General features: G+C 60.7%; 1 protein-coding gene, 1 long non-coding RNA gene and 2 other non-coding genes across 4 annotated transcripts; 2 read left to right on the top strand and 2 right to left on the bottom strand.

Moving 5' to 3' along the window:
- Window positions 1–3,020: 3,020 nt before the first annotated feature.
- OPN1SW (opsin 1, short wave sensitive) lies at window positions 3,021–7,209 on the bottom strand. The gene is made up of 5 exons (XM_074976281.1): window positions 6,864–7,209; window positions 5,634–5,802; window positions 5,093–5,258; window positions 4,119–4,358; window positions 3,021–3,143 (listed from the first exon to the last, which is right to left on the bottom strand). Exons 1-5 carry the CDS (start codon window positions 7,207–7,209, stop codon window positions 3,021–3,023), a joined length of 1,044 nt encoding a protein of 347 aa, XP_074832382.1.
- A 3,317-nt stretch (window positions 7,210–10,526) lies between these two features.
- Window positions 10,527–23,875, top strand: LOC142001246 (uncharacterized). Its single transcript, XR_012642424.1, has 3 exons — window positions 10,527–10,847; window positions 21,833–22,032; window positions 23,741–23,875. It is a non-coding gene; the product is annotated as an uncharacterized LOC142001246 (long non-coding RNA).
- TRNAP-AGG (transfer RNA proline (anticodon AGG)) lies at window positions 10,564–10,635 on the bottom strand. The gene has a single exon. It is a non-coding gene; the product is annotated as a tRNA-Pro (tRNA).
- Window positions 16,681–16,752, top strand: TRNAP-AGG (transfer RNA proline (anticodon AGG)). The gene has a single exon. It is a non-coding gene; the product is annotated as a tRNA-Pro (tRNA).
- Window positions 23,876–25,448: the final 1,573 nt, after the last annotated feature.

Here is a 25,448-nt window from a genome sequence, read left to right as displayed (position 1 = left end):
AGGGGTCCCCCTGCACTGCACCCCGTCCGCTGGCAGGAGAGACTCTCACTCAGCAGGTACAACAGCAGGTTTATTAGGCAACAGATGTCCAGTTTCTCACAGAAGCAACAGCCTAGCAGCCAGAGACAGTCCTTCCAACCTGTCCTGGGGGGAAGACCCCGAGGGGTGCCCCTCTGGGGTGTAGCTTTCCCCCTCCTCCGGCTGGCTGCCTCTCAGCTCTCCCTTTTCCTAGCCTCTAACTGCCGCCCCCGATTCAAAACCCCCTCTCAGCTCCTCCCTGCTCTTTGTTCAGGCAGAGGTGTTATCTGCCAGTTGTAGCCCCAGGGTCATCCTTAGCCACTGGGAGCTGCTGCTTGCCTCGGACATCCAGCCTGACTCACACATGCACCCCCCCCACTCCATCACAGCGCCCTGCTGCCAGCGCGGACAAACAGGCTCACCGCCCCCAGCTTGCGCGCAGCCCGCGGGCAGGACTTTATCGCCAGAAGAGGCCCAGGCAGCCGGACCCGCGGCGCTCCAGGGCTTGGCCGACGGCACACGCGCTTGCTACCGAGCTCCGCAGTGGCCGGGGGCGGGTTGGCTGCTCGCTGGGGAAGGCCGCGCGCTGGGTTCCTCCCCCGGCCCCTGCGCAGGACGCTGGGGGCCGCTCCCCACGTACCCAGGGGGCTCGCTGCAGAGGGGCCTGGGGCAGGGGCCTGCTGCTGTGGCCCCAGCAGGGGGATGGGAGGGGGGCTGAGAGCCTCCTTCCCGTGCGCCCGCGGTCCCCAGGGGTTACAAATCCCGGGCGCTGCTGCAGGGGGCCCTGTGGACCAAGCTCGGGACAGAACCCACCCCCCAGAATGGGCCGGTCCGGTCCGGTCGCTGGCCGCACCAGGGTGGGACACGCTCATCTAGAAGGGGGGGGGGGGGGCTGGGGCGTTAAGAAAAGACCCCCCCCGTGGCTGGGCCCCCTGGGGAGAGGGCTTCTGCAGAGGGAAGTCGTGTCTGTCTAATCTATTAGAAGTCTTTGAAGGGGTTAATAAACATGTGGACAAGGGGCACCCAGTGAACATAATATACCTAGATTTCCAGAAAGCCTTTGACACAGTCCCACACCAAAGGCTTTTATGTAAATTAGGCGGTCATGGGGTAGGAGGAAAGATCCTTTCATAGATTGGAAACTGGTTAAAAGACAGGAAACAAAGGGTTGGAATAAATGGTAAATTTTCACAATGGAGGGGGGTAACTAGTGGTGTTCCCCAGGGGTCAGTCCTGGGACCGATCCTGTTCAATTTGTTCATCAATGATCTAGAAAATGAGGTAAGCAGTGAGGTGGCAAAGTTTGCAGATGATACCAAGCTGTTCAGGACAGTCAAAACCAAAAGGGATTGTGAAGAACTTCAAAAACATCTCAGCAAACTGAGTGATTGGGCAGCAAAATGGCAAATGAAATTTAATGTGGGTAAGTGTAAGGTAATGCACATTGGGAAAAATAACCCCAATTATACATACAATGTGATGGGGGCAAATTTAGATACAACAGATCAGGAAAGGGATCTTGGAGTTACAGTGGATAGTTCTCTGAAGACATCCACGCAGTGTGCAGCGGCATTCAGTAAAGGAAATAGGATGTTAGGAATTATTAAAAAAGGAATAGAAAATAAGAAAAGATATCATATTTCCCCTATACAAAACTATGGTACGCCCACGTCTTGAGTACTGCGTGCAGATGTGGTCTCCTCACCTCAAAAAAGATATATTGGCATTAGAAAAGGTTCAGAAAAGGGTGACTAAGATGATTAGGGGTTTGGAACGGGTCCCATATGGGGAGAGGCTAGAGAGACTGGGACTTTTCAGTTTGGAAAAGAGGCGATTGAGGGGCGATATGATCGAGGTATATAAAATCATGAATGGTGTGGAGAAAGTGAATATAGAAAAATTATTTACCTTTTCCCATAATACAAGAACTAGGGGACACCAAATGAAATTGATGGGTAGTAGGTTCAAAACTAATAAAAGGAAATTTTTCTTCACACAGCGCACAGTCAACCTGTGGAACTCCTTGCCGGAGGAGGCTGTGAAAGCCAGGACTCTATTAGGGTTTAAAGAAGAGCTTGATAAATTTTTGCAGGTTAGGTCCATAAATGGCTATGAGCCAGGGATAAAGTATGGTGCCCTGGTCTTCAGTACAAGGGCAGGAGATGGATGGCAGGAGATAAATCACTTGATCATTGTCTTCTGTTCTCCTTCTCTGGGGCACCTGGTATTGGCCGCTGTCAGCAGACGGGATACTGGGCTGGATGGACCTTTGGTCTGACCCAGTATGGCCATTCTTATGTTCTTATCTGGCTGCAGGGAGCTCCAGTGGGGGCAACTGGTCCTGGGGCAGAGCGACTGGAAGGGACGTGCTGCCCAGGGGGCTGAGTCCCACCGGCCCCCCAGCTCCTGGGGGTGCCAGAGACACAGAGGAGAGCGAGGGTCGCCAGCCAGCCCCGTGGCCTGGGGCAGGTGTCCGAGGACCCTCGCTCCGCTCCCCTGCTCCGACCCCCCTAGACTCCGCCCCTCTTGGGTACCCCCCTCACCTCGCAGAGCCGGAGAAAGAACCCAGGAGTCCGGCTGTGCAGCCCACTCCTGCTCTAACCACTGGCCTGCACGGCCTCTCCACCCTCCCCCGGAAGCTTTCCCCCTGCCGGCGCACTCTCCTTGCGGGCAGGAGGCCTGGGCCGGGTCTGGCCCACGGAGGGACAGCGGCCGGTCAACCGACCCGAGGAGGAGAAGGCGAAGCAGCCCCCCTGCACCGCACAGCACACCCCCGGCTGCAGGCACAGGGGCAGGCTGAGCCTGGGGGCAGCTGCTGTGGGGGGCCAATGGGGTTCCCCTTGGAGGGCTGGCTGAGGTCCCTGGGGGCAGGCGGGGTCACCCCCCCAGCTGGTTTGATCCTCCCTCACAGGGTCGGCAGGCGCCGTCTGCCTGGAGGCGCAGCCGTGGGGCAGGGCTAGTGGGCCCCGGCACAGCCTGGGCCAGCGCGTGCTGGAGAGGCCTCAGCTGGGGCTGACTTGGCTGGAGGACACGGACGAGACCTCGGTTCTCTGGGCCGAGCTGGACACGTCGGACTCGTCCATCATGGGCCTCCCACACACCGTCTCCATGATGCAGGCGCGGAACTGTGGGGAGAGAGAGCGAGAGCCCCCCCACTGCTCCGTTACACCGCCCGGGCCGGGCCGGGCCGCAGCCCACCCGCTGCGGCTGCCCCAGGACACCTCCGCAGCCATCCGCCCCAGTGCAGCCACTCTGCAAAGGGCCAAGCTCGGCGTGGCGCCAGAGCGCACGCACCCCGTGGTCCCTGCTCAGTGCAACGCGCGTGGTCCGGCGCCCGGCCTGGTGGCTGCTCAAAGCACCCAGCTGAGGGTGGCCAGCGCTCTGCGGGGACACCAGGAGCCCCTCTCAGAGCGGCCCGGCGGGGCCGGCTCAGCCTCCGGCCGACCCCAGCCTGGTGGGGACGCGAAGGGGTGGCGCTCCTCCGCAGCATGGCACGGGGCCTCCGGCTGGCCTTGCCGAGGCAGCTCCTTCCAGCCAGCCGCTGGGGGTGCGTGGGCGCAACAGTCACTGGAGTAACCCAACCGTGGCACGAGGTGGGACCCGGCTTGATGGAGGCACTCGGACTCGCTGCGGAGTGCTGTCTACACCAGGGCTGCTCCCACTAGGCGTCTTCCACAGCCCCAAGCAGCGAGCCGAAGGGGGCTCATTGGCAGGGTGAGCTAGGCCTCGGTTGCCCCGTGCTCCCACCGGCCGTGTCGGCCAGAGGACATCGAGGGCCGCGGACAGCCTGGGCTAGGCTGCCAGCTGCACTAACCGGGCCCAAAAGGCCCCGACTCCAAGGCGCAGACCTTCTGCCTGCCCTGGGCACCGAGCTGGGCGCGCCCGCAGCCCCTCGGGCCAGTTACCGGGAAGGCAGGTCGGGGACACGGCTCAGCCAGCCCTGCTGTCGGGCCGCGGTTCATATCACGACCTGGTGGCGGCCGGGCAGAGCCGCACCCCTCTCCGGGCGCTTCTCCAGCGCTGGTCCCGGCCGGCTTGGGCCTCTCCAGGCCCTGGTTTGGCGGAGCAGCTCAGCTCCCTGCCCGCCCCGCCGGGCTCACCTGCCTGTTCATGAAGCAGTAGATGATGGGGTTGTAGACGCAGGAGCTCTTGGAGAAGAAGGCCGGGACGGTGACCAGGCGCAGGTCCAGCCCATGGGCGCGGTTGTTCACCATGTACATGGCCATGGCGGCGTAGGGCACCCAGCAGATGCAAAAGGAGCCCACCATCACCACCACCATGCGGGACACCTCCCGCTCCGCCCTCTGCGTGGTGGCCGATTCCTGCTGCTGGGCCGCGACCTGCGGGCGACGCCCCGGGCATGAGCAGCCGCCCGCCAGGCTCCCCGTCCCTGCCACTGGGCCAGCAGGGCCCCGGCGTTGGGGCTGGATGTGGGGCCGGCCTTACACTCTATCGGGCCCTCCGCCGCCCCGCAAGCTCCCCTTCAGGTGGCTTCTTCCCACCCCCCGGCCAGGGCCCCCGATGCCCTCCCCCGCCCCTCCCGGGAGAGGAAAGCAGCCTCCGGGTGGGAGGGGCTGGCAGGGGCCGTAACAAGGTGAGTCCCCGCCCCGGGGTTTGCCCAATCCCACTGCCACGCTGGGGGGCACGACCACTCCAGCAGAGCAGCCCCCGTGCCGCTGTGCATGTGTGGGGGGCCAGCCCTGGTGGGCTCGGGCAGGCTGGCCCTGGTCCCCCCTCCAACTCTGCCGGGAGAAGGGGGTGCATTCGCCGGGGCCCACCCCCTCCTCTTGCACACTTGCAAGGTTGCAACCGGCCCCCTCCCACTCATCCCACGTGCCTCCCCCCAGCGTGCAACCCCCTGCACTCCCCTCTCCCCCACCTTGCACATGCCCCGGCATGCACCCCGCCCTTCGCACACGCACACGCACGGGCCTGGCCCACCCCTTGCACACACAAGCAGCCCGCGTGCAACAGTGCAACGCCCCTGTCTCGTGCACCCCCCCACCGGCTCCCGAGCGGCTCCCAAGCGCGCACCCCACCCCCCCCGCCCGGCGCAGGCTGGCTGGGGACTTACGGCTCGCAGGGCGCGCAGCAGCTGGGAGTAGGAGAAGCAGATGAGCGAGAGGGGGACGATGAAGCAGGAGATGAAGAGGAACCAGGCGTAGGATTCGCTCCTGTACTTCGTGCCCACCGTGTACCAGTCCGGCCCGCAGGAGCACTGCAGGCCCTCGGGGATGAACCTGCAAGGCAGCCCCCGGGCTTGGTGGGGCCTCCCCGGCCGGCTACCAAACCCCTCCGCCCCCGGGCGCAGGGCTGCGGCCTGGCGCCCCGGCTGCCGCGGCCCCGGGGATGAGGTTTTCGAGGCCCGGCGACGCCGGACGCCCCCGCTGGGAGCGCTGCCCGGGGCCCCGGCCTTCCCCACGGCGCTTGCGGGGCGGGGAGCAGGAGGGCTCCGGGCAGGGCGCTGCGCACCACGCGCGGGCTGGCGGGGCTGGCTGCAGCCCTGGGGTGGGGACGGGCCCCTTCCCGCCGCACCGTCTGGGCGGGAGCGCAGGGGGTCGGGAAGCGGCTCCCTCCCGCCCTCCCTCCCGCAGCCGCCCCTGCGCGGCGCCTACCGGCTCCAGCCGAAGTAGGGCGGGATGGAGACGCCGACGCCGATGGCCCAGGTGGCCGCCACGGCCAGGAGCGCGTGCCGGGAGGTGAAGCGGAAGCTCCCCAGGGGTTTGCAGATCACGAGGTACCGCTCGACCGCCAGGAAGGCCAAGGACCAGCCGGTGACCAGGCCTGGGGACGCACAGGCCTTCGCTGCCCACGTGCGCCCGGAGCCGGCCCCGCCGCCCTCTGCCGCGCCCGGGGGACGGCCCAGCCGGCGGGGAAGTGTCGCCCCCTCACCCCGTCCCCAGCGGCGCCGGGGACCCAGGAGCCGCGCAGGGGGCACCGCCGCCCCCCGGGCCAGCGGGGGAACGAAGGGGAAGAGGCCCAGGCCCCGTCCTGCGGCTCCCTGGTCTCTGCGGCCGAGGCCGGCCCGGCCCGGCTCCGGCGGGGGAAACTCGCCCCTCGTCTCCGGGGGCAGCTGGGCGTTGGGCCCCCCTCAGGCTCTGACCCAGCCAAAGCAGCCGCAGCGCAGACGAGCTCGGCCGCCCGGCACGGGGCTCCCCATTGCTGGACGAGCCGCAGGGAAGCGCAGCAATGGGGTGGCCAAAGCAGGGCCCCAGCCTGACCCCGCCCTTCCCGGGGACTCCGGAGCCCTTCTCCTCCCTGGCCCAGCTCCCCCGGTGCGGTGCGTCGTGTGGGTGTCCCTACGGGGCCCCACTCACCGCCGGCCGGGGGACCCCCATATGTCCACAGGCGCTGGGGTCTCCAGCCCCGGAGGTTTGCACGTCCCGGCTTGCTAGAGCCTGGCTGGGCTGAGTTAGCTGGGGCTGGTCCTGGGCTGGACTCGACGGCCCCTTCCAGCCCTAGGGGTCTAGGGCTGCCCCCAAACTCTGGGGCCCGAGTGTTGGAAGGAATCAGCCCCCGAGGTGGCCCACGCACGCCCCGGCCTGGCCGCTGAGCGTCCCGACCCGGGGGAGCCCGGCCCAGCCGCTGGCAAACAGCTGGTCAGCCCCGAGCCGCTGGCGTGGGGCAGGGGCCCCGTTTGCTCCCCCGCCCCACCCGGGCCATCCTCGCAGCGCGCCCCCGGCGTGGCCAAGGCGGGCGTGCCAGGGAAACCGAGCGGCTGCCCACGGCCGCAGCCCCGCCTGCGCCCCGTGCCCCCCGCCTGCGCCCCGGACCCCCCGCCGCACCCCAGAGCCCCCGCCTGCGCCCCGGGCCCCCCGCCTGCGCCCCAGAACCCCCCGCCACACCTGCCACCGAGCCCAGGAAGGCCTCCAGCGCGCAGGCCTGCCGCCCGAAGACGAAGTAGCCCTGGGAGCTGGCCACGAAGACCATGAAGACGGAGCAGCAGCAGAAGACGAAGCCCCCCAGGCAGATGTTGACCAGCATGTAGTTGAGCGGCTGCCGCAGCTGCTTGTACTTGAGCGTGAGCAGCAGCACTAGGGCGTTGAGGGGCGCGCCGGCGAGGAACACCAGCCCCATGAAGGCCGTCTGGAAGTGGAAGGCCCAGGCCGGGGCGATGTGGTACTGGGGCCCGTCCCAGGGCCCCACCGAGGAGACGTTCGCGAAGAGGTAGAAATCCTCCTCCCCGGACATGCTGGCGCCGCTCGGCCGCCGCCCTCGCCCGCTGATATAGGGCCCGGCCGGGACAAGCCACTTAAGGGCTCCGGGGGGGATCAGGCGCTAAGCCCCAGCTTCCTACGGGCAGCGGGTGGGATTAGGGGCGCTAAGCCCCTTCCCCGCGGCCCTGACCCCTGCCGGGCTTAGCCTGCTGGCCGGCGGGGCGCGCGGGGGCTGCTCCCACTCCTGGGGCTGGGCCATGGCCTCGGGGAGGGGCTGTGAGTGGGGGCACCTCCCTCCCTAGCTCCATGGACGGGGCACCCCAGCGCTACCGGCACCTCACGGGCGTACGTGGGACACCGGCGCCGGGCAACCCAGAATCCCAGAATCCCAGGGCTGGACGGGACCTCAGGAGGGCATCGAATCCAGCCCCCCGCTTCAAGCGGGACCAACCCCCCCTAAGTCATCCCAGCCGGGACTTCAAAACCGCCAGGGATGGAGATTCCACCACCTCTCCAGGCAACACATTCCGGTGCGTCACCGCGCGCCTGGGGAGAGAGTTTTCCCATATCCAGCCCGCTCCTCCCCCGCTGTCACTTCAGCCCATTGCTCCTTGTTCTGCCATCTGGCCCTGCTGAGAACAGTTTCTCACTCTCCTCTCTAGAGCCCCCGGCAGGAAGTCGAAGGCTGCTGTTAAACCCAGGCCCTGGCCAAGGCGCCAGCCTCCCAGTGGGGCTGTGACGGGAACATGTCACCTCGCTACCCCTCGCCCTGCGCCGCCTGCCCCTGTGGCCCCCACCTGGCGGCGGCTCAGCCGGAGCAGCCCAGGGCAGAGGCTGGCCCAATCCTGCCCCCTCCCCAGAGATGGGCCCACGCTCTGCAGAGACAGAGAGAGACACACACCGCCCCCCCCCCCCCGCCAGGCATGCTGCACAGCCTGGCACTCCCTGAGCCCGGGTGCCCCACCCTGGGGCTGAGCTCCAGCCTCACGCAGCCCACAGATTGGCACCATGGCACTGCCCCCCATACTGCATGGCACAGCCCCCTTATGCCATGTGTGATGGAGTGGGGGATACCTGTGTGTGTGTGGGGCTCACAGAGGGTGTGGGGCTCCTGCTGAGCGTAACCTTGACGACCAGGTAACACCTTTGTACTGGAGACAAAGGAGGAGGTGGAGCCTGAGGGGTCTGAATTGGAACTGGGAGTTGGAAGCAGTTAGTCTGGGCTGGGAGAGAGAGAGACAAAGGAGGGGGCCAGGCCCCGGCGCTGGGGGCCCCTGGGGGCCTCCTCTCCCCAACATGGATGGGACTGGCTGTCTCTGCCCGCTGTACTGACTCCTCTGTACGATGCTGTGTCCTGTCGGCTAATAAACCTGCTGTTCTCCTGCTGAGTGAGAGACTCTCCTGCCTGCGGACAGGGTGCAGAGCTTGGGGTGCCCCAGAACCCCATCACACCATGCCATGGCAGTCCCTGGCTCCCCTTCCAGGAGCGCACAGACCCTGCTCCCTGGCAGCGCGGGTGCCCCCGGCCGCAGAGAGTGTGTGAGCAGCCAGCTCTTTTACCACTCCTGTGCCTGCGATGCCCAGGAAGGGAACCTGCTCCCCAGCCCGCAGCCGGTACCAGCTCCCTGCTGAGTCTCTCTCAGGCAATAAAGTCCCCTTGGGATGCCGGCCAACTCCCAAAACAGGCTTGGAACCCAGGCCTGGCCGCACGCAAGCAGAACCCATTCCTCCCGACCAGCAAGCCAGCTGCGTGGGGGCTGGTGCGTGGCGGCCAGATGTTCTCCTACAGGAGACTGTGGCTGTGCCGAAGCCCCCAAGCCTTGGCCTGAACAGCTGTGCGCAGCTCAGACATGATAGCCCTGGAGTCACACCCCAGCCAGCCACCCAGCGCCCCGCACAACCAATCCCTGCCTGCAGCGGGGCGCCGCCTCTCTTGGGGAACATGCTGTGTCTGCGGTAGAGCCAGGAGGAGAGTGGGGGACCGGGACCAAACACCCCCCATGGTCACAACCGACACGCTAGTGCAGCCGTGTTGGCACGAGGAAAGCCCTGGGAGGGGCTTAAGACCCGGAACAGGCTGGTCAGTAACAGCGGGGGGCGTGCGGGGAGCGGCCGCACAGGGGAGCGATTGCCAGGCGCTTAGTCCTCACGGTGCTCCAGGGCGGTTTCTGGCGAAGCTCCAGCCTAACCCGGTCACCCCCTGAGACTCTCCGCCCGTCCTTCGGCAGGCAGGGGCAAAACTCTGCCTCTTAGCAACGAAGCAGCCTGGGGGTCCTACCCCCCGCCCCCTCGCGGCCGCTGCCAGGCTCCCAGCTGCAACGGGGGCCGGGACAGCGCAGGGGAGGGGCCGACAGCCCCCCGGGGTGCTCTGTCCCCCAGCTGGAAGCAGCTGCTGGCCAGGGCTCGGGGGCAGTCGGGCCCGCAGGGGGTTTCTCCCTCGCCTCGGGGCCGGGTCGCGCCGGAGCTCCGTCCTAAGCCGCTTGTGTATCGGTTTGGCTAATGCAGCCCGGCTAAGCCGGCGCGCCTGGGAACGATTTAACAGGCTAACGGGCGGTCATTCCCTGAAAGGCGGCCTGGGGTTAACGCCCAGGCCAGGGCTGGCCGGTGCGGGACGTCCCTGTCGGGGGCCTTGGAGGGCCGGGAGTACCTTGGGGGCCGAGCTGCAGCGGTGGCTGGGAGTGAGTGGCACGCGTGGGGCTGGGAGCAGTGGGGCACAGGGCTCCCCAGCTTAGAGGGCAGGGCCGGCAGCTCCTCGGGGGCTGGCCTGTGCCCGGGTGCTGCCTCGGAGCCCACTGGGAAGCTGGGGGAGGGAAAGCCGGGGCGGAGCGCTCCTGGCCAGCCCGCCCCCCGGGGCCGAGCGCCCCCAGCTCCTGGAGACGCTGGCGCCTGCACCCGGCTGCGACTTGCCCTCGGCTCCCCGGCCCCCAGGGTGAGGGCGAAGGGAGGGGCCGCGGGCGGGTTCCAGGGAGTGGGGGGTTCGAGGCTCCTTCTGTTCCATTCTCGCCCTGCCGGTTCCCACCGAGCGCCTCTGCAGCTGGGTCGGTCCCGCCGCAGCGCCCGGCCTAAGGAACCCTGCGGGGGGTCCTCAGAGGCTTTCCCCGGATTGGCTCGTCTCTGAGCTGCTGGAGGACAGCAGGTCACCTCCCGGGGTGCAGAGACAGGCAGGTGCTGGGGCCTGGGCCCCACTTTGAGGTTGCTGCGGTGCAGAAGGCCCGTCCCCTCCAGCCCATGCACAGGGCCCTTTCTCCCAGGCACCGACCGGAGGTGGCGGCGGCTGGAACGGGAAAAGGGGAGGGTTTGAATGCGCTTTTCTGTCTTTGGCGCAGGCAGACGAAAAGCCGCAGCGTTGCTGGGGAAAGTCTTCAAAAGCGACCTACTGCTAAAGGCGGGGCTCGTCCGGGAGTTGAACCCGGGACCTCTCGCACCCTAAGCGAGAATCATACCCCTAGGCCAACGAGCCCGGCGTGGTGGGTGTTAGCTGTAGTTAAAGTTGAGCCGGGGTGTGGTAGCACATGGGGAGTGTTTCCCAGGCACTGGAGCAAACTCCTCCTCAGGGCTTTCGGCCCCGCTGCAGCTGCCAGGACTGAAGGTCTCGGTGTAAACGGGATCTGCACGGCCGCGGCTCAGCCCTTTGACAGAACTGGCAGCGCAGCAGCGTTCGGCCCCGGGCAGGTACCGTGGGGAAAAAGTCTGGGGTCTGTCAAGTTTCAGCCCATGCGCCTGCCTCTCCTTTCAGCTGGCGCCAGCCCTCTGCTCTACAGGGACAGGCCCATTCACGCAGCAGGGAAGCCAGGCCCCAGGAGCAGAGGCAGGGCTACAAGCTGTATCTCTGCCAGGCTGCAGCACATGGGGGCACTAAAGCAGTGCAAGGGGCAGGGGGTAAGTGCAACCCTCTGCTGCAGTGGGGGCAGGCCAGGGCTGAGTTCTACCCCAGCTCCTGCTGCTTCATCTCCCTGGGGGTGACATTCCCAGGGGGGCTTCATAAGAACAGCCATACTGGGTCAGACCAAAGGTCCATCCAGCCCAGTATCCTGTCTGCCACCAGTGCCAGGTGCCCCAGAGGAGGTGAACCAAAGACAATGATCAAGTGATTTGTCTCCAGCCCTTGACTAAAGGCTAGGGGCACCATACTTTACCCTTGGCTAATAGCCATTTATGGACCTAACCTCCAAATATTTATCAAGCTCTTTTTTAAACTCTGTTAGAGTCCTGGCCTTCACAGCCTCCTCCGGCAAGGAGTTCCACAGGTTGACTGTGCACTGTGTGAAGAAAAACTTTCTTGTATTAGTTTTGAACCTGCTATCCATTAATTTCATTTGGTGTCCTCTCGTTCTTATATTATGGGAACAAGCAAATAACTTTTCTGTATTCACTTTCTCCACACCATTCATGATTTTATATACCTCTATCATATCGCCCCTCAATCTCCTCTTTTCTAGACTGAAAAGTCCCAGTCTCTCTAGCCTCTCCTCATATGGGACCCTTTCCAAACCCTTAATCATTTTAGTTGCCCTTTTCTGAACCTTTTCTAACGCCAATATGTCTTTTTTGAGGGGAGGAGACCACATCTGCACGCAGTACTCCAGATGTGGGCGTACCATAGTTTTATATAGGGGAAGTATGATATTCTTCGTCTTATTCTCTATCCCTTTTTTAATAATTCCTAACATCCTATTTGCTTTACTAACTGCCGCTGCACACTGCGTGGATGTTTTCAGAGAACTATCCACTATAATTCCAAGATCCCTTTCCTGATCTGTTGTACCTAAATTTGCCCCCATCACATTGTACGTATAATTGGGGTTATTTTTCCCAATGTGCATTACCTTACACTTACCCACATTAAATTTCATTTGCCATTTTGCTGCCCAATCACTCAGTTTGCTGAGATCTTTGAAGTTCTTCACAATCTACTTTGGTTTTGACTGTCCTGAACAGCTTGGTATCATCTGCAAACTTTCCCACCTCACTGCTTAGCCCTTTCTCGAGATCATTGATGAACAAGTTGAACAGGATCGGTCCCAGGACTGACCCTTGGGGAACACCACCAGTTACCCCCCTCCATTGTGAAAATTTACCATTTTTTCCAACCCTTTGTTTCTTTGCTGTGCAGTGGGCAAGAGGGGGTCTGACCTCTCTGAGCACTGAAGAACCTTGCCCCACTGTGTGGCTAACAGCTGGGCTTGCAGAAGCCTCTGATCTCTGGGGTTTTGGGGGCAAAATATGAAAGTGACCCTCCCCCACATGCAGCTGGGGAGCAAACCAACCCCAGAGCTGCGGCTGTTGTGTCCCAGGGGCTGGTGCCCGAGGCTGTGGCTACACAGCGAGTTGTTTCTGAACTAGTTTATGCAAATTACCTCTGTAGGGGAAATAGCAGCCGGCGGGTAGCCCTAGCCCGACAGGTACTGGCAGGTAGCCCTAGCCCGACAGGTACTGGCAGGTAGCCCTAGCTCGACAGGTACCGGCAGGTAGCCCTAGCCCGACAGGTACTGGCAGGTAGCCCTAGCCCGACAGGCGCTCTGCTCTGGTTTGGGGCCTCTCCCTCCTGCCCTGTGCCAGCTGGTCTGAGAACATCAGAACAGCCACAGAGGGTCAGACCACAGGCCCACCCAGCCCAGTAGCCAGTCTGCCAACAGCCGCCAATGCCAGGTGCCCCGGGGGTGGGGACCGAAGACAATGATCGAGTGATTTGTCTCCTGCTGTCCGTCTCCAGCCTCTGACAACCAGAGGCCAGGATCACCATTCCTACCCTTGGCTAATAGCCTTCTATGGCCCTAATCTCCATGAATTTATCTAGCTCTTCTTTGAACACTCTCACAGCCCTCACCTTCACAGGCCCCTCTGGCGAGGAGTTCCACAGGTTGACTGTGGACTGCGTGAAGAAGAATTTCCTTTTACTTGTTTTAAACCTGCTGCCCATTAATTTCACTTGGTGTCGCCTCGTTCTTAGATTATGGGAACAAGGAAATAACTTTTCCTTGGCCAGCATCAGCCACCAGCAAGTACCCCAGCCTGCTGCATGTGTGACCCCGCTTGGAGCCCTTCTGTGCTGTACGACCCCCATGCCAGCATGACTGAGTGAGATGTGCCCCAGCTCTGCTCAGCCTGGGAAGGCAAGCTGGGCTCCCTCTGCCCACCCAGGGCAGCAGTCCACGAGCGACCAGCTGCCTGGCGACTGCAAACGTCAGCCAAGCGGAAGGTAGCCCACCTTGTCTCCCCTGGGGCTGGCAGCCAGGAGGAGACCACCCTTCCCAGAACTCACCCTTCCTTCCCACCCTGGACTGTGCCTGGGATTAGGCAAAGGATTTGATGGTTTGTTTTGCATCACTGCTCCACCGCCGTTCCGATTCTTTTCGCTGTGTCGATTCCCACCCCCGGCCATTGTGTGCGGCCCGTGCCTGGAGTGCCCAGCCTCGGGCGTGACCTGCCCAGCGTGGGGCAGTGTTCAGTGTGGGGTGGCTGGAGGGCCACGTGTGTCTTTGGGCCCACTTGTGACTTCTAAGTGAACACAGCAATGGTGCCCCCCCCGGCCTCCTCTGCCTGCACTGGCTCCTGGTGCATTTCACAACACCGAGCTTACGTGCGGGCTCGCTCTGTCTGTGTCCCCCAGTTTATGGCCTGGGCCCAGGCTGCCTTCAAGAGCGACTCCTGCTTTGGCAGAAAAACCAGGGTCAACTTCTCCAGTCCTCTGAGGCGCTCAATGAGCCCAGCCCTGCTCGTCGGTGGGGCAGCCGGACCCAGATCGGTCGCGGGGGAGCAGCCCCGACCGTGGCGTGAGTCCCCCAGACCGTTTCCTTCTCTCCCCCAAGCACAGAGCAGTCGGGGCGCTTGCCAGATGGAGGTACGTCTCGCCGTGGGCCTCACCTGGGCCAGGTGTGCTCCCGGCACTAGGGGCAGGCCTGCAAAGGGACTGCGCCCATGAGGGCAGTACCGGAGCTCCTGTAGGGTAAGAGCAGTGCTCGGGGAGGGCAAAATCAGCCGGATCCGGCCCGCCCAGCCAACGAGCCCAGCCCGCGCGCTTACAGCCAGCAGCAGGTTCTCACTGCCCTCCGCACCCTGCAGCTGAGCTGCTCCGCGTCTAGGAGTCTCCTGCCAGCTGGGCGGTGGGGAGTGGGGGGACGACAGCGCTGAAGGCAGGCGTTCCCCTGCACCGCAGCTCTGCAGAGGCGCACTGCAGAGCTGCTTCAGCCTGAAGCCTGGGTGGTCAGTGACTCACAGGGGAGTGCAGAGCCGGGGAGGGGGATAACCCAGCCGGACAGATTTCCCTTGCAGAGACAGACGGTGGCTTCTCTCAGCGACTTAGCCAGCAGCAGCCAGCACACGCACTGCGTGTCATTGTTACACACACACTGCAGCACACTCACTGCGTGTCACTGTTACACACACACACACTGCAGCACACGCACTGCGTGTCATTGTTACACGCACACTGCAGCACACTCACTGCGTGTCACTGTTACACACACACACTGCAGCACACACACTGCGTGTCATTGTTACACGCACACTGCAGCACACTCACTGCGTGTCACTGTTACACACACACACACTGCAGCACGCGCACTGCGTGTCAGTCACACACACACACTGCAGCACGCGCTCTGCGTCACTGTCACACACACTGCAGCAAGCGCACTGTGTGTCATTGTCACACACACACTGCAGCACACGCACTGTGTGTCACTGTTACACACGCACACACTGCAGCACATGCACTGCGTGTCATTGTCACACACACACTGCAGCACACACTGCGTGTCACTGTCACACACACACTGTGTGTCACTGTCACACACACACACTGCAGCACACACTGCGTGTCACTGTCACACACACACTGCAGCGCGCGCACACACTGCATGTCATTGTCACACACACTGCAGCACACGCACTGTGTGTCATTGTCACACACACGCACTGCAGCGCACACACTGCATGTCACTCACTCACACACACACACTGCAGCGCACACACACTGAGTGTCATTGTCACACACACACACTGCAGCACACACACTGCATGTCACTGTCTCACACACACACCACAGCACACGCACTCTGTGTCACTATCACACACACACACTGCAGCACGCGCACTGAGTGTCACTGTCACACACACTGCAGGACACGCACTGCATGTCATTGTCACACACACACTGCAGCACACGCACTGCGTGTCACTGTCACACACACACTGCAGCACACACACACTGTGTCACTGTCACACACACACTGCAGCACATGTACTGCATGTCACTGTCACACACACACACTGCAGCAAACGCACTGCGTGTCATTGTCACACACACTGCAGCACATGCACTGCGTGTCACTGTCACACACTGCAGCACACGCACTCTGTGTCACTGTCACACACGCACAGCTGCACACACACTCTGTGTCACTGTCACACACACCCGGTCTGCACACTCTGCAGCACACACTCGATCTGTGTCAGTTACACACTCTGTGTCAATGTCACACGCACAGCTGCACACACAGTCTGTGTCACTGTCACACACGCCCAGCCTGTGCCCCACACACTCACTGTCTCACACTTGCTGCTGCACACACTCGCTCTGTGTCACACTCTCACACACAGTGTTGCTCTTTCACACTCACACACACTCTTGGTCTCTCTCTGCAGCCCCAGCCCCTCCCCTTGTGCCCGAGGCCCTGCTCCTGTCAGGGGCCGAGAGCTGGCAGTGGCGGGTACCCACGTTCGTGGAATGTGACAGGTATGGCCACCCCGGCCTCGGGCCTCCCCTGCCCCGATCCTGCCACAGCTGGCGTGCAGCCGTAGGCGTGTACAGGCACAGGGTTAAATCCCCGAGGATGGCATTCTCTGCGCCCCCGGGCCTGGGGGTGCCCTGGCCTACCCTCCCCACCTGAAAGGGTCACCGAAAAGAGCTGGGCAGCCCCTCCTGTGACCTTGGCACCCACCCCCGTGCACTGGGCGGGGTCGTGCCAGGCGGGAGCTAGGAGCCCATCCCGCCAGCTGGCCGTGCACCCTGCCCCAGCAAGTGTGTGTGGATCGCCCCCAGCTCCCCTGTTGTACGGACCCGAGCGAGAGTCTCGGCCTAGGCAGGTGGCAATGCAGGGCTGGGGCAGCCAGGGCTCCCCGGGCACAGAGCGCCGAGGGGCGCCAGTAACAGCTTGGGTCGGCCGCACGCCTGCTCCTGGGGCGGTGAGGGCCACGCACACGAGGGAGCTGGGTGCCCGGTGCCACCTCAGAGCCACGCTGGGGAGCTGCACTGCCCCCTGGCCCCCCATGAAAATGTTAACTGCTCAGTGGGGTGCCCCACACGCCCCCTCCCGCAGCCCTGGCCGAGCAGAGCGCCCTGGCTCCAGGGTGCAGGGAGAGCCCATGCACAGCTCCAGGGCCTGCGTGTCCCAGCTGTGAGCTCCCCAGGAAAGGGGCGGGCTCAGGCTGCAGCCAGCTGTGTAACCCGAGCGAGGGCTGCGCCCTAGAGTGTATTGCAACAGCTGGAAGGCTTCTGCGTCGTGGCTCGTTGGTCTAGGGGTATGATTCTCGCTTAGGGTGCGAGAGGTCCCGGGTTCAAATCCCGGACGAGCCCACTTTTGCATCTCCCTCGGGGAGGGCTGAGGGGCAGCCAGGGCAGGTTTCCTAGAGACGTTCCTCCCCCAAAGCAGGGCTGGCAAGAGGCAGCCTGGAGCCGGCGCCCCGGTCCTGGGCAGTGGAGGAGACAGCAGGGTCAGGGCCCAGTTCCTAACAGCCATCCTGGGGGCACCTTCCAATGCTGTTTGGGGAGCGGAGCCGGAGGCCCCGGGGGAGTGCCACGTGGCTGCCAGCGGTGGGATGATGGGGCATGAAAGGCCCGGGGCACCCCGGCAGTGAGCAGCTGGGGTGCACTGAAGCCAGAGAGTGGGACGCGGGAGCTCAGCGTGGGGCTGCAGGAAAAGGCCCGTGACCGGCCACCGTGCCAGGTGCCTGGGACCGGGCCTGGCCTGGGGAGAGACGCCGGCGCTCAGCTGGCGCTGGCAGAGACCAGGGGCGGGCAGGGAGACCGGGACCTGGATTCCCACCGCTGGGGCAGAAGGGCCAGTCGTCCACGGGCGCTGTGCTATGGAGCTCTGAAGAAGTGGGGCTTCCCCAGGGAAGCTCAGCAGGGGAAGAGCTCGTCTCTAAGGCACGACGGGCCGCCTTGGCTTCCGTAAAACCTCCTGTGTGAGGTAGGGCCAAGGCATGCCCATTGCCAGCCACGGCAGGGTCGTCGCCAGCACTGGCCCCATGTCTCAGATGGGCAAGCTGAGGCTTGGGATGTTGAAAGGAGGGGCCCATGGCTGCGGAGTGAGCCAGTGCTAGACCCAAGGTGTGATGGAGTGGGGGGAGTGCATGGGTGAGACTCAGGCTGGATGTGTATGAGACAAGCAGAGCAGCTCCCAGTGGCTAAGGATGACCCTGGGGCTATAACCTGGGCTGGCAGGTAACACCTCAGCCCTGAACAAAGAGGAGGGAGGAGCCAAAGAGGGTTTTTGATCAGAGGCGGCAGTTGGAAGCTGGAGGGGGAAGAGGGAGCTGGAAGGCAGCCAGCCTGAGGAGGGGGGAAGCTACACCCCAGAGGGGCCCCCCTCGGGCTCCTCTCCCCAGGACGGGTTGGAATGACTGTCTCTGACAGCTGCACTGACTCTTCTGTGAGAAACTGGGCCTCTGTCACCCAATAAACTTCCTGTTCTACCTGCTGAGTGAGAGTCACTCCTGCCTGCGGCCGGGGTGCAGAGCTTGGGGACCCCTGAACCCCATCACACAAGGTTGCCAGCCACTCAGGTTTCAGGCTGGACCGTTCCTCTCCTCTACGTCAGTGCCTTGGGAAGCCCCTTCTTGGGAGAGGCCTCAGCTGGGCTCCCACCGGCCTGGAGCACTAGGCCACGCGGGCTGGAATTAAAACGGTTCGGTCGATCCCACAGGAAGGAGGGAGCTCTCAAGGGAGGCGTTCGCCTCCGGAGACGAGCTCCGCTCTGTCAGCGCGGCTGCAACGGGCCACAGCAAGGGCCCTGTGTCCCACAGCCCACGTCCCGCAGCCCAGCCCTTTCTCACCCCAGCGGGTGGCAGGCGGTACATACGGCCAAGCCTGAAGGCGCCAGAGCCGTCCCAAGTGGTGCTGCGGTGGCTTCGCCCCAGGGCATTAACTGTGCGTTATGGGTGTGCCTGTTTGAGCGCGTGTCATGTGACTGCCCCAGTTCAGGGGCCACAACTGCTCACCAGCAAATCCTGGCCCCTGGGCCCACGGGCACCACGCTCAGCGAGGGTGGGGGGGGGGCTGGGTCTAAGCTGCTCAGCCCCAGGGCCTGCCCCTCGTGCGTATGGCCCCTCTGTGTCTGGCTGCGCGCCCTGGGGCTGACAGACCCGGACGACGGGGGGACGGTGCTGGGCGTTAAGTGGGACGTGCCAAAGGCTGTTGCAACCGCTGGCCTGGGCGGTGTCTAGTGAATGCTGGCGCATCGCTGCCTGCGCTCGCGCTGCTCCCAGGGTGTAGCGTAGTGACCTGGGGCGTTAGCAGTGCCGGCTGCGGAGCTGAAATGGTCCTTCCTGGGAGCCTGGGCACGGCAGACTCTTGCGACAGGCTGCCTGGCCGGGGGAAGCTGGATGTGCCAGAGGAAGGACCGTCTCAGGTGCCAGTCCCCACGGGAGGCGTTTGGCTGTGGACGTGTGTGGACCAGGCAGGCGACGGCTGACTGCCCAGCAAGGACCTGGCCAGGTCCCCTGCTCGCGTGACGGGCCCAGGGCTGTTTCCTGCCAGAACGCCGTGGAACGGTTCCGGCACCTCTTCACCTGGTGCCACTGCCATTTTGGAAGGCGTCTGGGCTGCGCTCCCCGTGTGCCAGCAAATGCGGTCCCGGGCAGTGGCGAAATGTGGCTTATTAAAGCCTCCCCCGCCTGCGTGCATGTGTCACTGCCCCCGCACAGTGTGCGGTTAACCCAGGCGCAGCGCCAGCTGGGATCCACGCGGCTCCTGCTGCCCCGGTGCCGGTGGCTGGCACGGTCCTGGAGGCCCAGCTGTAGATCCATCTCGGGTTAACGATCTTCTCATTGGAGTTTTTAAATAGTGTCACGTCATGAGATGTAGCCTTGTGTTAAGCCCTGTTCTGCAGAAAGGTAGTTCTGCTTTGTAGAGCAGTTCCTGGGGTAGGGAAGGTGAAGACAAAACTCCCTGTGCCCTGTCTTTTGGGAGTGCTTCATTGCTTGCCCTGTTGAGTGCCTGAGGTGGGAATGGAAAGGCGGGAGACCGGCACCTCCGGGTGTGGAGAAGGTAGATCCAAGCCCAGTGAGAAGAATGACGGAGCCTGTGCAGGGGGCCCATGGAAAGAAGCCTGGACACATGGACGCCTGGGGAGCCACCAGCAAGTGCCTGACTTTGGAAGCACCACCCAGGAGAAGGTGCTAAATGCATATTCATAATATTGCTCTCCCAGCTGATGCATATGCATGAGCCGGCTAACTGGCGGCAGCCTGCCTGAGAGAGGGGCCTGTATAAATGAAGGCGTTTTGCGCAGGGACCCCGGGTTTGTGTTGTCATCACTGGAGCACCGATCCGGATTGGCAGAAGCCCAGCTCCACCCCGTCCATCTAACTCACCTGGCCAGTGCAGTTATGGGGAGCAACTATTGGTAACAGCAACAAGACGGATGTGTGTGTGTGTGTGTGAGAATGGGAATGGGATATATCACATGCACATGAGAAGTGTGGATTTCTGTACGTGTATTACCAATACATGCGGCATTTTGCCTTTTCCCCTGGAAAGATCCCACGCAGGACTTTCCAGTACATCACAGCGTGGCTCTGGCAGCCCGGTGTGCCCCTACCTGGAGTGGCCCTGCAGCACCAGGTCGGTACCTCGCTGGCATTCCCTAGGGGTGTGGGGAGGGCATTGATTTAGAGCAGGGAGAGCGCCTGGCCCAGCTAATATAACGCCAATATTTAAAAAGGGCTCTAGAGGAGACCCTGGCAATTACAGACCGGTAAGTCTAACATCAGTACCAGGCAAATTAGTAGAAACAATAGTAAAGAATAAAACTGTCAGACACGTAGAAGAACATGATTTGTTGGGCAAAAGTCAGCGTGGTTTCTGTAGAGGGAAGTCGTGTCTAACTAACCTATTAGAGTTCTTTTAAGGGGTTAACAAACATGCAGACGGGGGGATCCAGTGGACATAATATACTTAGATTTCCAGAAAGCCTTTGACAAGGTCCCTCACCAACGGCTCTTATGTAAATTAGGTGGTCATGGGATAGGAGGAAAGATCCTTTCATGGATTGGAAACTGGTTAAAAGACAGGAAACAAAGGGTTGGAATAAATTTTCACAATGGAGGGGGGTAACTGGTGGTGTTCCCCAAGGGTCAGTCCTGGGACTGATCCTGTTCAACTTGTTCATCAATGATCTCGGGAAAGGGCTAAGCAGTGAGGTGGGAAAGTTTGCAGATGATACCAAGCTGTTCAGGACAGTCAAAACCAAAGTAGATTGTGAAGAACTTCAAAAAGATCTCAAACTGAGTGATTGGGCAGCAAAATAGCAAATGAAATTTAATGTGGGTAAGCGTAAGGTAATGCACATTGGGAAAAATAACCCCAATTACACATACAATGTGATGGGGGCAAATTTCGCTACAACAGATCAGGAAAGGGATCTTGGAATTATAGTGGATAGTTCTCTTAAAACATCCATGCAGTGTGCAGCGGCAGTCAGTAAAGCAAATAGTATGTTAGGAATTATTAAAAAAGGGATAGAGAATAAGGCGAAGAATATCATACTTCCCCTATATAAAACTATGGTACGCCCACATCTTGAGTACTGCGTGCAGATGTGGTCTTCTCACCTCAAAAAAGATACACTGGCATTAGAAAAAGTTCAGAAAAGGGCAACTAAAATGATTAAGGGTTTGGAAAGGGTCCCACATGAGGAGAGGCTAGAGAGACTGGGACTTTTCAGTCTAGAAAAGAGGAGATTGAGGGGCGATATGATAGAGGTATATAAAATCATGAATGGTGTGGAGAAAGTGCATATTGAAAAGTTATTTACTTGTTCCCATAATGTAAGAACTAGAGGACACCAAATGAAATTAATGAGTAGCAGGTTCAAAACTAATAAAAGAAAATTTTTCTTCACACATCGCACAGTCAACCTGTGGAACTCCTTGCCGGAGGACGGTGTGAAGGCCAGCACTCTAACAGAGTTTAAAAAAGAGCTTGATAAATGTTTGGAGGTTAGGTCCATAAATGGCTATTAGCCAAGGGTAAAGTATGGTGCCCCTAGCCTTTAGTCAAAGGCTGGAGACAGATGGCAGGAGACAAATCACTTGATCATTGTCTTCGGTTCACCTCCTCTGGGGCACCTGGCACTGGCCACTGTTGGCAGACAGGATACTGGGCTGGATGGACCTTTGGTCTGACCCAGTATGGCCGTTCTTATGTTCTTATGTTGGGGGTGCCTGGTTCTGGGGGGGGGGCATTCATTTACCGCAGGGTTGAAGCCTGGGGGTGGCTCAGGAACTTCTGAGGAGGCAGTTAAGTTGGTGGGGGGGCTCAGGGCCCGCTGTGGGGGCAGTTAAGCAGCCAGAGCATGGTTAAGCCACTGGGAGGGCTTGGCCCTGGGGGGGAGGCAGTTTGGGACTTCAGTTCCATCACTTTTTTTTTCTAGAACAAAAGCCCTGGGACAGGCTCCAGCTGGGCCGTGTCTGCACCCAGGGAGAACCAGGAATTCCCTCCACGTGGGCCAGGGGACGAGGAGGTGCCCTGAGGTTCCTCCACCTTTGTCTCCAGCCCAGCTCATCACTTCTGGAGCACCTCTGCTATGAACCGCGCCTGGGATCGCTGACCGGCCTGACGGGCTTTGGGGAGGTGGGTTTCCACCCCCTCTCCCTGGGTGCAGAGGGGACTGGCTGTGGAACCAGGGGAGCCAGAGGGCATCGCTGGCTGAGTCGGGCTGGCAGTGAGGCAGCAGTTGGTCGGTGTGACGGGTTTGGTGCCTCCCCGTGGAGGACCCCCCGGCATGGGCGGTCAGAAGCCTGTTTTGAAATAATTTGCCTTGATTTGGCCCCTGTGGCAGTGCTGGAAAAACCTGCCTTATTACTGATGGTCGCTGTGCTCACCGTGGTCAGGCATGGCTGGAACAAGATCCCTAACTAAGGGAGACCTCCCTGCCGGGTGACAGCGTAGGTACTGCTGTGTTGAAAGCCTTTTTCTAGCGCTGGCTGTAGCTACAGGACCAAATACTCCCTGGGCCGTGCCCCCCAGCTGTGCTCGGCGCTGGAGAGATCTCAGCAGACCCCCCACCAGGTGTTCCTCTCCTCGAGCCGCCCAGCTGCCCCCAGGTACCCTACACGCGTTCCATGAGCAGAGGAAAAATGGGCCTCTGAGCAGCTTCCAGCCAGACACCGATCCTGGGCATGATCCTGACGAGGCAGAGCTGGAACATGAGCAGCGAGACTTAAACATGAACAGAACCTACGAATGGCCACACTGGGTCAGACCAAAGGTCCATGTCTCCCGGTGGCCTGTCTGCCAAGGGTGGCCAATGCCAGGTGCCCCAGAGGCGGTGAACGGAACAGGGAGTTGTCAAATGATCTATCCCTTGTGGTCAGATAAGATAGATAGAGTGAGGGGCTGGGAGGGGAGAGATGCAGAGGGAGTGGGAGGGGATAAATAGATAGAGTGAGGGGGTGGGAGGGGAGAGATGTGGGAGTGGGATAGATAGATAGATGGGGCGGGAGGGGATAGGTAGATAGATAGAGGGGGTGGGAGGGGATAGATAGATGAGGGGGCAGATGGGGATAGATAGATAGATAGAGGGGGTGGGAGGGGAGAGATATAGAGAGGGTGGGAGGGGATAGATAGATAGAGGGGGTGGGTAGGGATATATAGATAGATAGAGGGGGTGAAAGGGGATAGATGGACAGATATGGTCCTTAAAGCTTTTTTAAATAAAAGGGAAAAGTACATGCTTTATTTAAATGAGTATTTTTCAAAAATCCTTTTTTTGACATTACTTATTTTTATGCAGTTCATTTTTATTTTGGATTTCATAAAAGAAGGGATTGTTATCCTTTGTCCAGAGTGGCTTTTTTTTCCCACGGGAATTCCATCAGGCTTATTTTTGTCCTCATCCCTGTACTCTCTTAAGAGTCGCTAGGTTTTAACTCGAAAGGGCCACAGCCAGCGTGGTTTCCAAGAATGTTTATTTTGAGTGGTCCGACCGGAAGCACTGGTTTAGCGGTGCCAAAAGAGAGCACTACTCCACATGTTTCTAGCTGAGCTCTTTTCTGTAAGGCTTATTGAACCTATTTCAGGTTCATCCTATTTTTTTGGCTCTTCTTGGTTCAGTCTCCATCCGTGTTCACTTCCCTACGTCAGTTTTGGGGCCTGCACTTGCTTTGGTGATTCTGTGGCAGGTGCATCTGACGAAATGGGTGTTTGCCCACAAAAACTTCTGCTCCACAATATCTGTCAGTCTCTAAGGTGCCACAGGACTTCTGGTTGTTTTCGAAGGTCCAGACTAACTCAGCTACCTCTGATATTTGGTGATTCTGTCTCTTTTATTTGGTTTTAGGAGGAGCAATGTCATTCCAGGCACATCCCATTTTCCCAGCAAAACCAAGGCCAGACCTTGCCTCCAGTTGTGGTAAGAGGAAGCTGTATAAAGAATTCGGTGGTCTTCTCTCTCACCGTTCAGGAGGAGTTGTTGATGAGACAGACAAAGTCTCTAAAATATATAATGGATAATACAAATATTGCCAGTTAACCCAGTGTGATGGACAATGAGTCTCGTCAAACAAACCTGTGACTGCTTTTCGGGAGCACGTAAGTCTGCCTGACAAAAATTATCGGGCTGACTTAAGGTGCGTAGGCTCTGAAAGGTGCCTGATTTGTTCCCGCACGCGCTTCTGATTTTTAAAACAATTAGCGCTGTACAAAACCACAGCAGCTCCCGTGAGGGGTTGGAAAACTGGGGAACTGCTACAAAAACTCATTGCAAATGGAGACACACCCTCCTCCGGGGTGTTGTGAGGGAGTCCCACTGGGATCTGTTCTTGGCCCAGGGCTAGTCAAAGTAGAATCAGAATCCTAGGGCTGGACGGGACCTCAGGAGGTCATCTAGTCCAGTCCCGTGCCCAAAGCAGGGCCAACTCCAACTAAATCATCCCAGCCAGGGCTGTGTCAAGCCAGGAGTTAAAAACCTTGAGGGATGGAGATTCCACCACTTCTCTAGGCAATGCGTTCCAGTGCTTCACCGCCCTCCTGGAGAAATAGTTTTTCCTCATATCCAACCTACACCTCTCCCTCTGTAACTTCAGACCATTGCTCCTTGTTCTGCCATCTGACACCACTGAGAACAGTTTCTCACCCTCCTGTTTAGAGCCCCCCTTCAGGAAGCTGAAGGCTGCTATCAAATCACCTCTCACTCATCTCTTCTGCAAACCAAATAACCCAAATCCTTCAGCCTCTCCCCATAGATCACATGCTCCAGCCCCCTAAGCATTTTGGATGCTGTCCGCTGAGTATCTTTGTCGGTGACCTGGAAGCAAATATAAAACCACGGTTGGGAGAATTTGCAGCTGGCAGAAATTGGTGGCATGGCTGGAAAACAATAGAGTCGGGTCAGTACAACCTCCCGCCACTGCCTTGTGCCTCGCAGCGCTCTGGCCCCAGGGAGGCAGTGAGGTGGGCACAGATGCAGCTGGGCCTGTCCCCCAGAGGGTGTCTCCAGGCCAGGGGTCGTGCAGAGCCTACAGCATTGGCGTGACCGGCCTTCTTCACCCCATCCCTTCCTGCAGTGCTCCGCGCTCCCCTGGCTGCCTGGTCCGGGCTGCCGTGCAGCACCAGAGGTGCGCCTGGGACAGGGATGAGCTGAGCTTCGGCCTCCGGTGGGCTCTGAGCGGGGGCGGGGGGGGTGGCACACCCCACCCAGAGATCCCAGCTCGGCCAAAGCTCACCTACTTCCAGGCTGGGCTGCTGCTGGAACTCTGGAGCCGGGTCAGGGCGCCGCTAAGCCCCATTCCCCTGATCCGGCCCAGGGAGAAGGTCGGGCGCTGTGCTAGCTCAGGCAGCCGGCGGGACCCGGGCATTGGGAGCCGTGTGGGGAAATGGCCCCTCCTGAGAAGGATGAGCAGGTGAAATCAGCTTAATGAGAGGAGCTTGGCTCAGCCCCCAACCCCCGGGGGGGTGCGGGGGATGGAAGGAGGATTAGGGACAAAGGGCTCCCTTGAGCAGCTTACCCCAAACTCCCGTCTCCAGCGGGTAAGCGGCACCCGGAGCCG

The sequence above is a fragment of the Carettochelys insculpta genome, chromosome 1, assembly GCF_033958435.1.
Source record: "Carettochelys insculpta isolate YL-2023 chromosome 1, ASM3395843v1, whole genome shotgun sequence".
NCBI lineage: Eukaryota > Metazoa > Chordata > Testudines > Carettochelyidae > Carettochelys > Carettochelys insculpta.
Note: the sequence above shows the minus strand (reverse complement) of the source record. Positions and strands in the feature narration are given on the sequence as shown.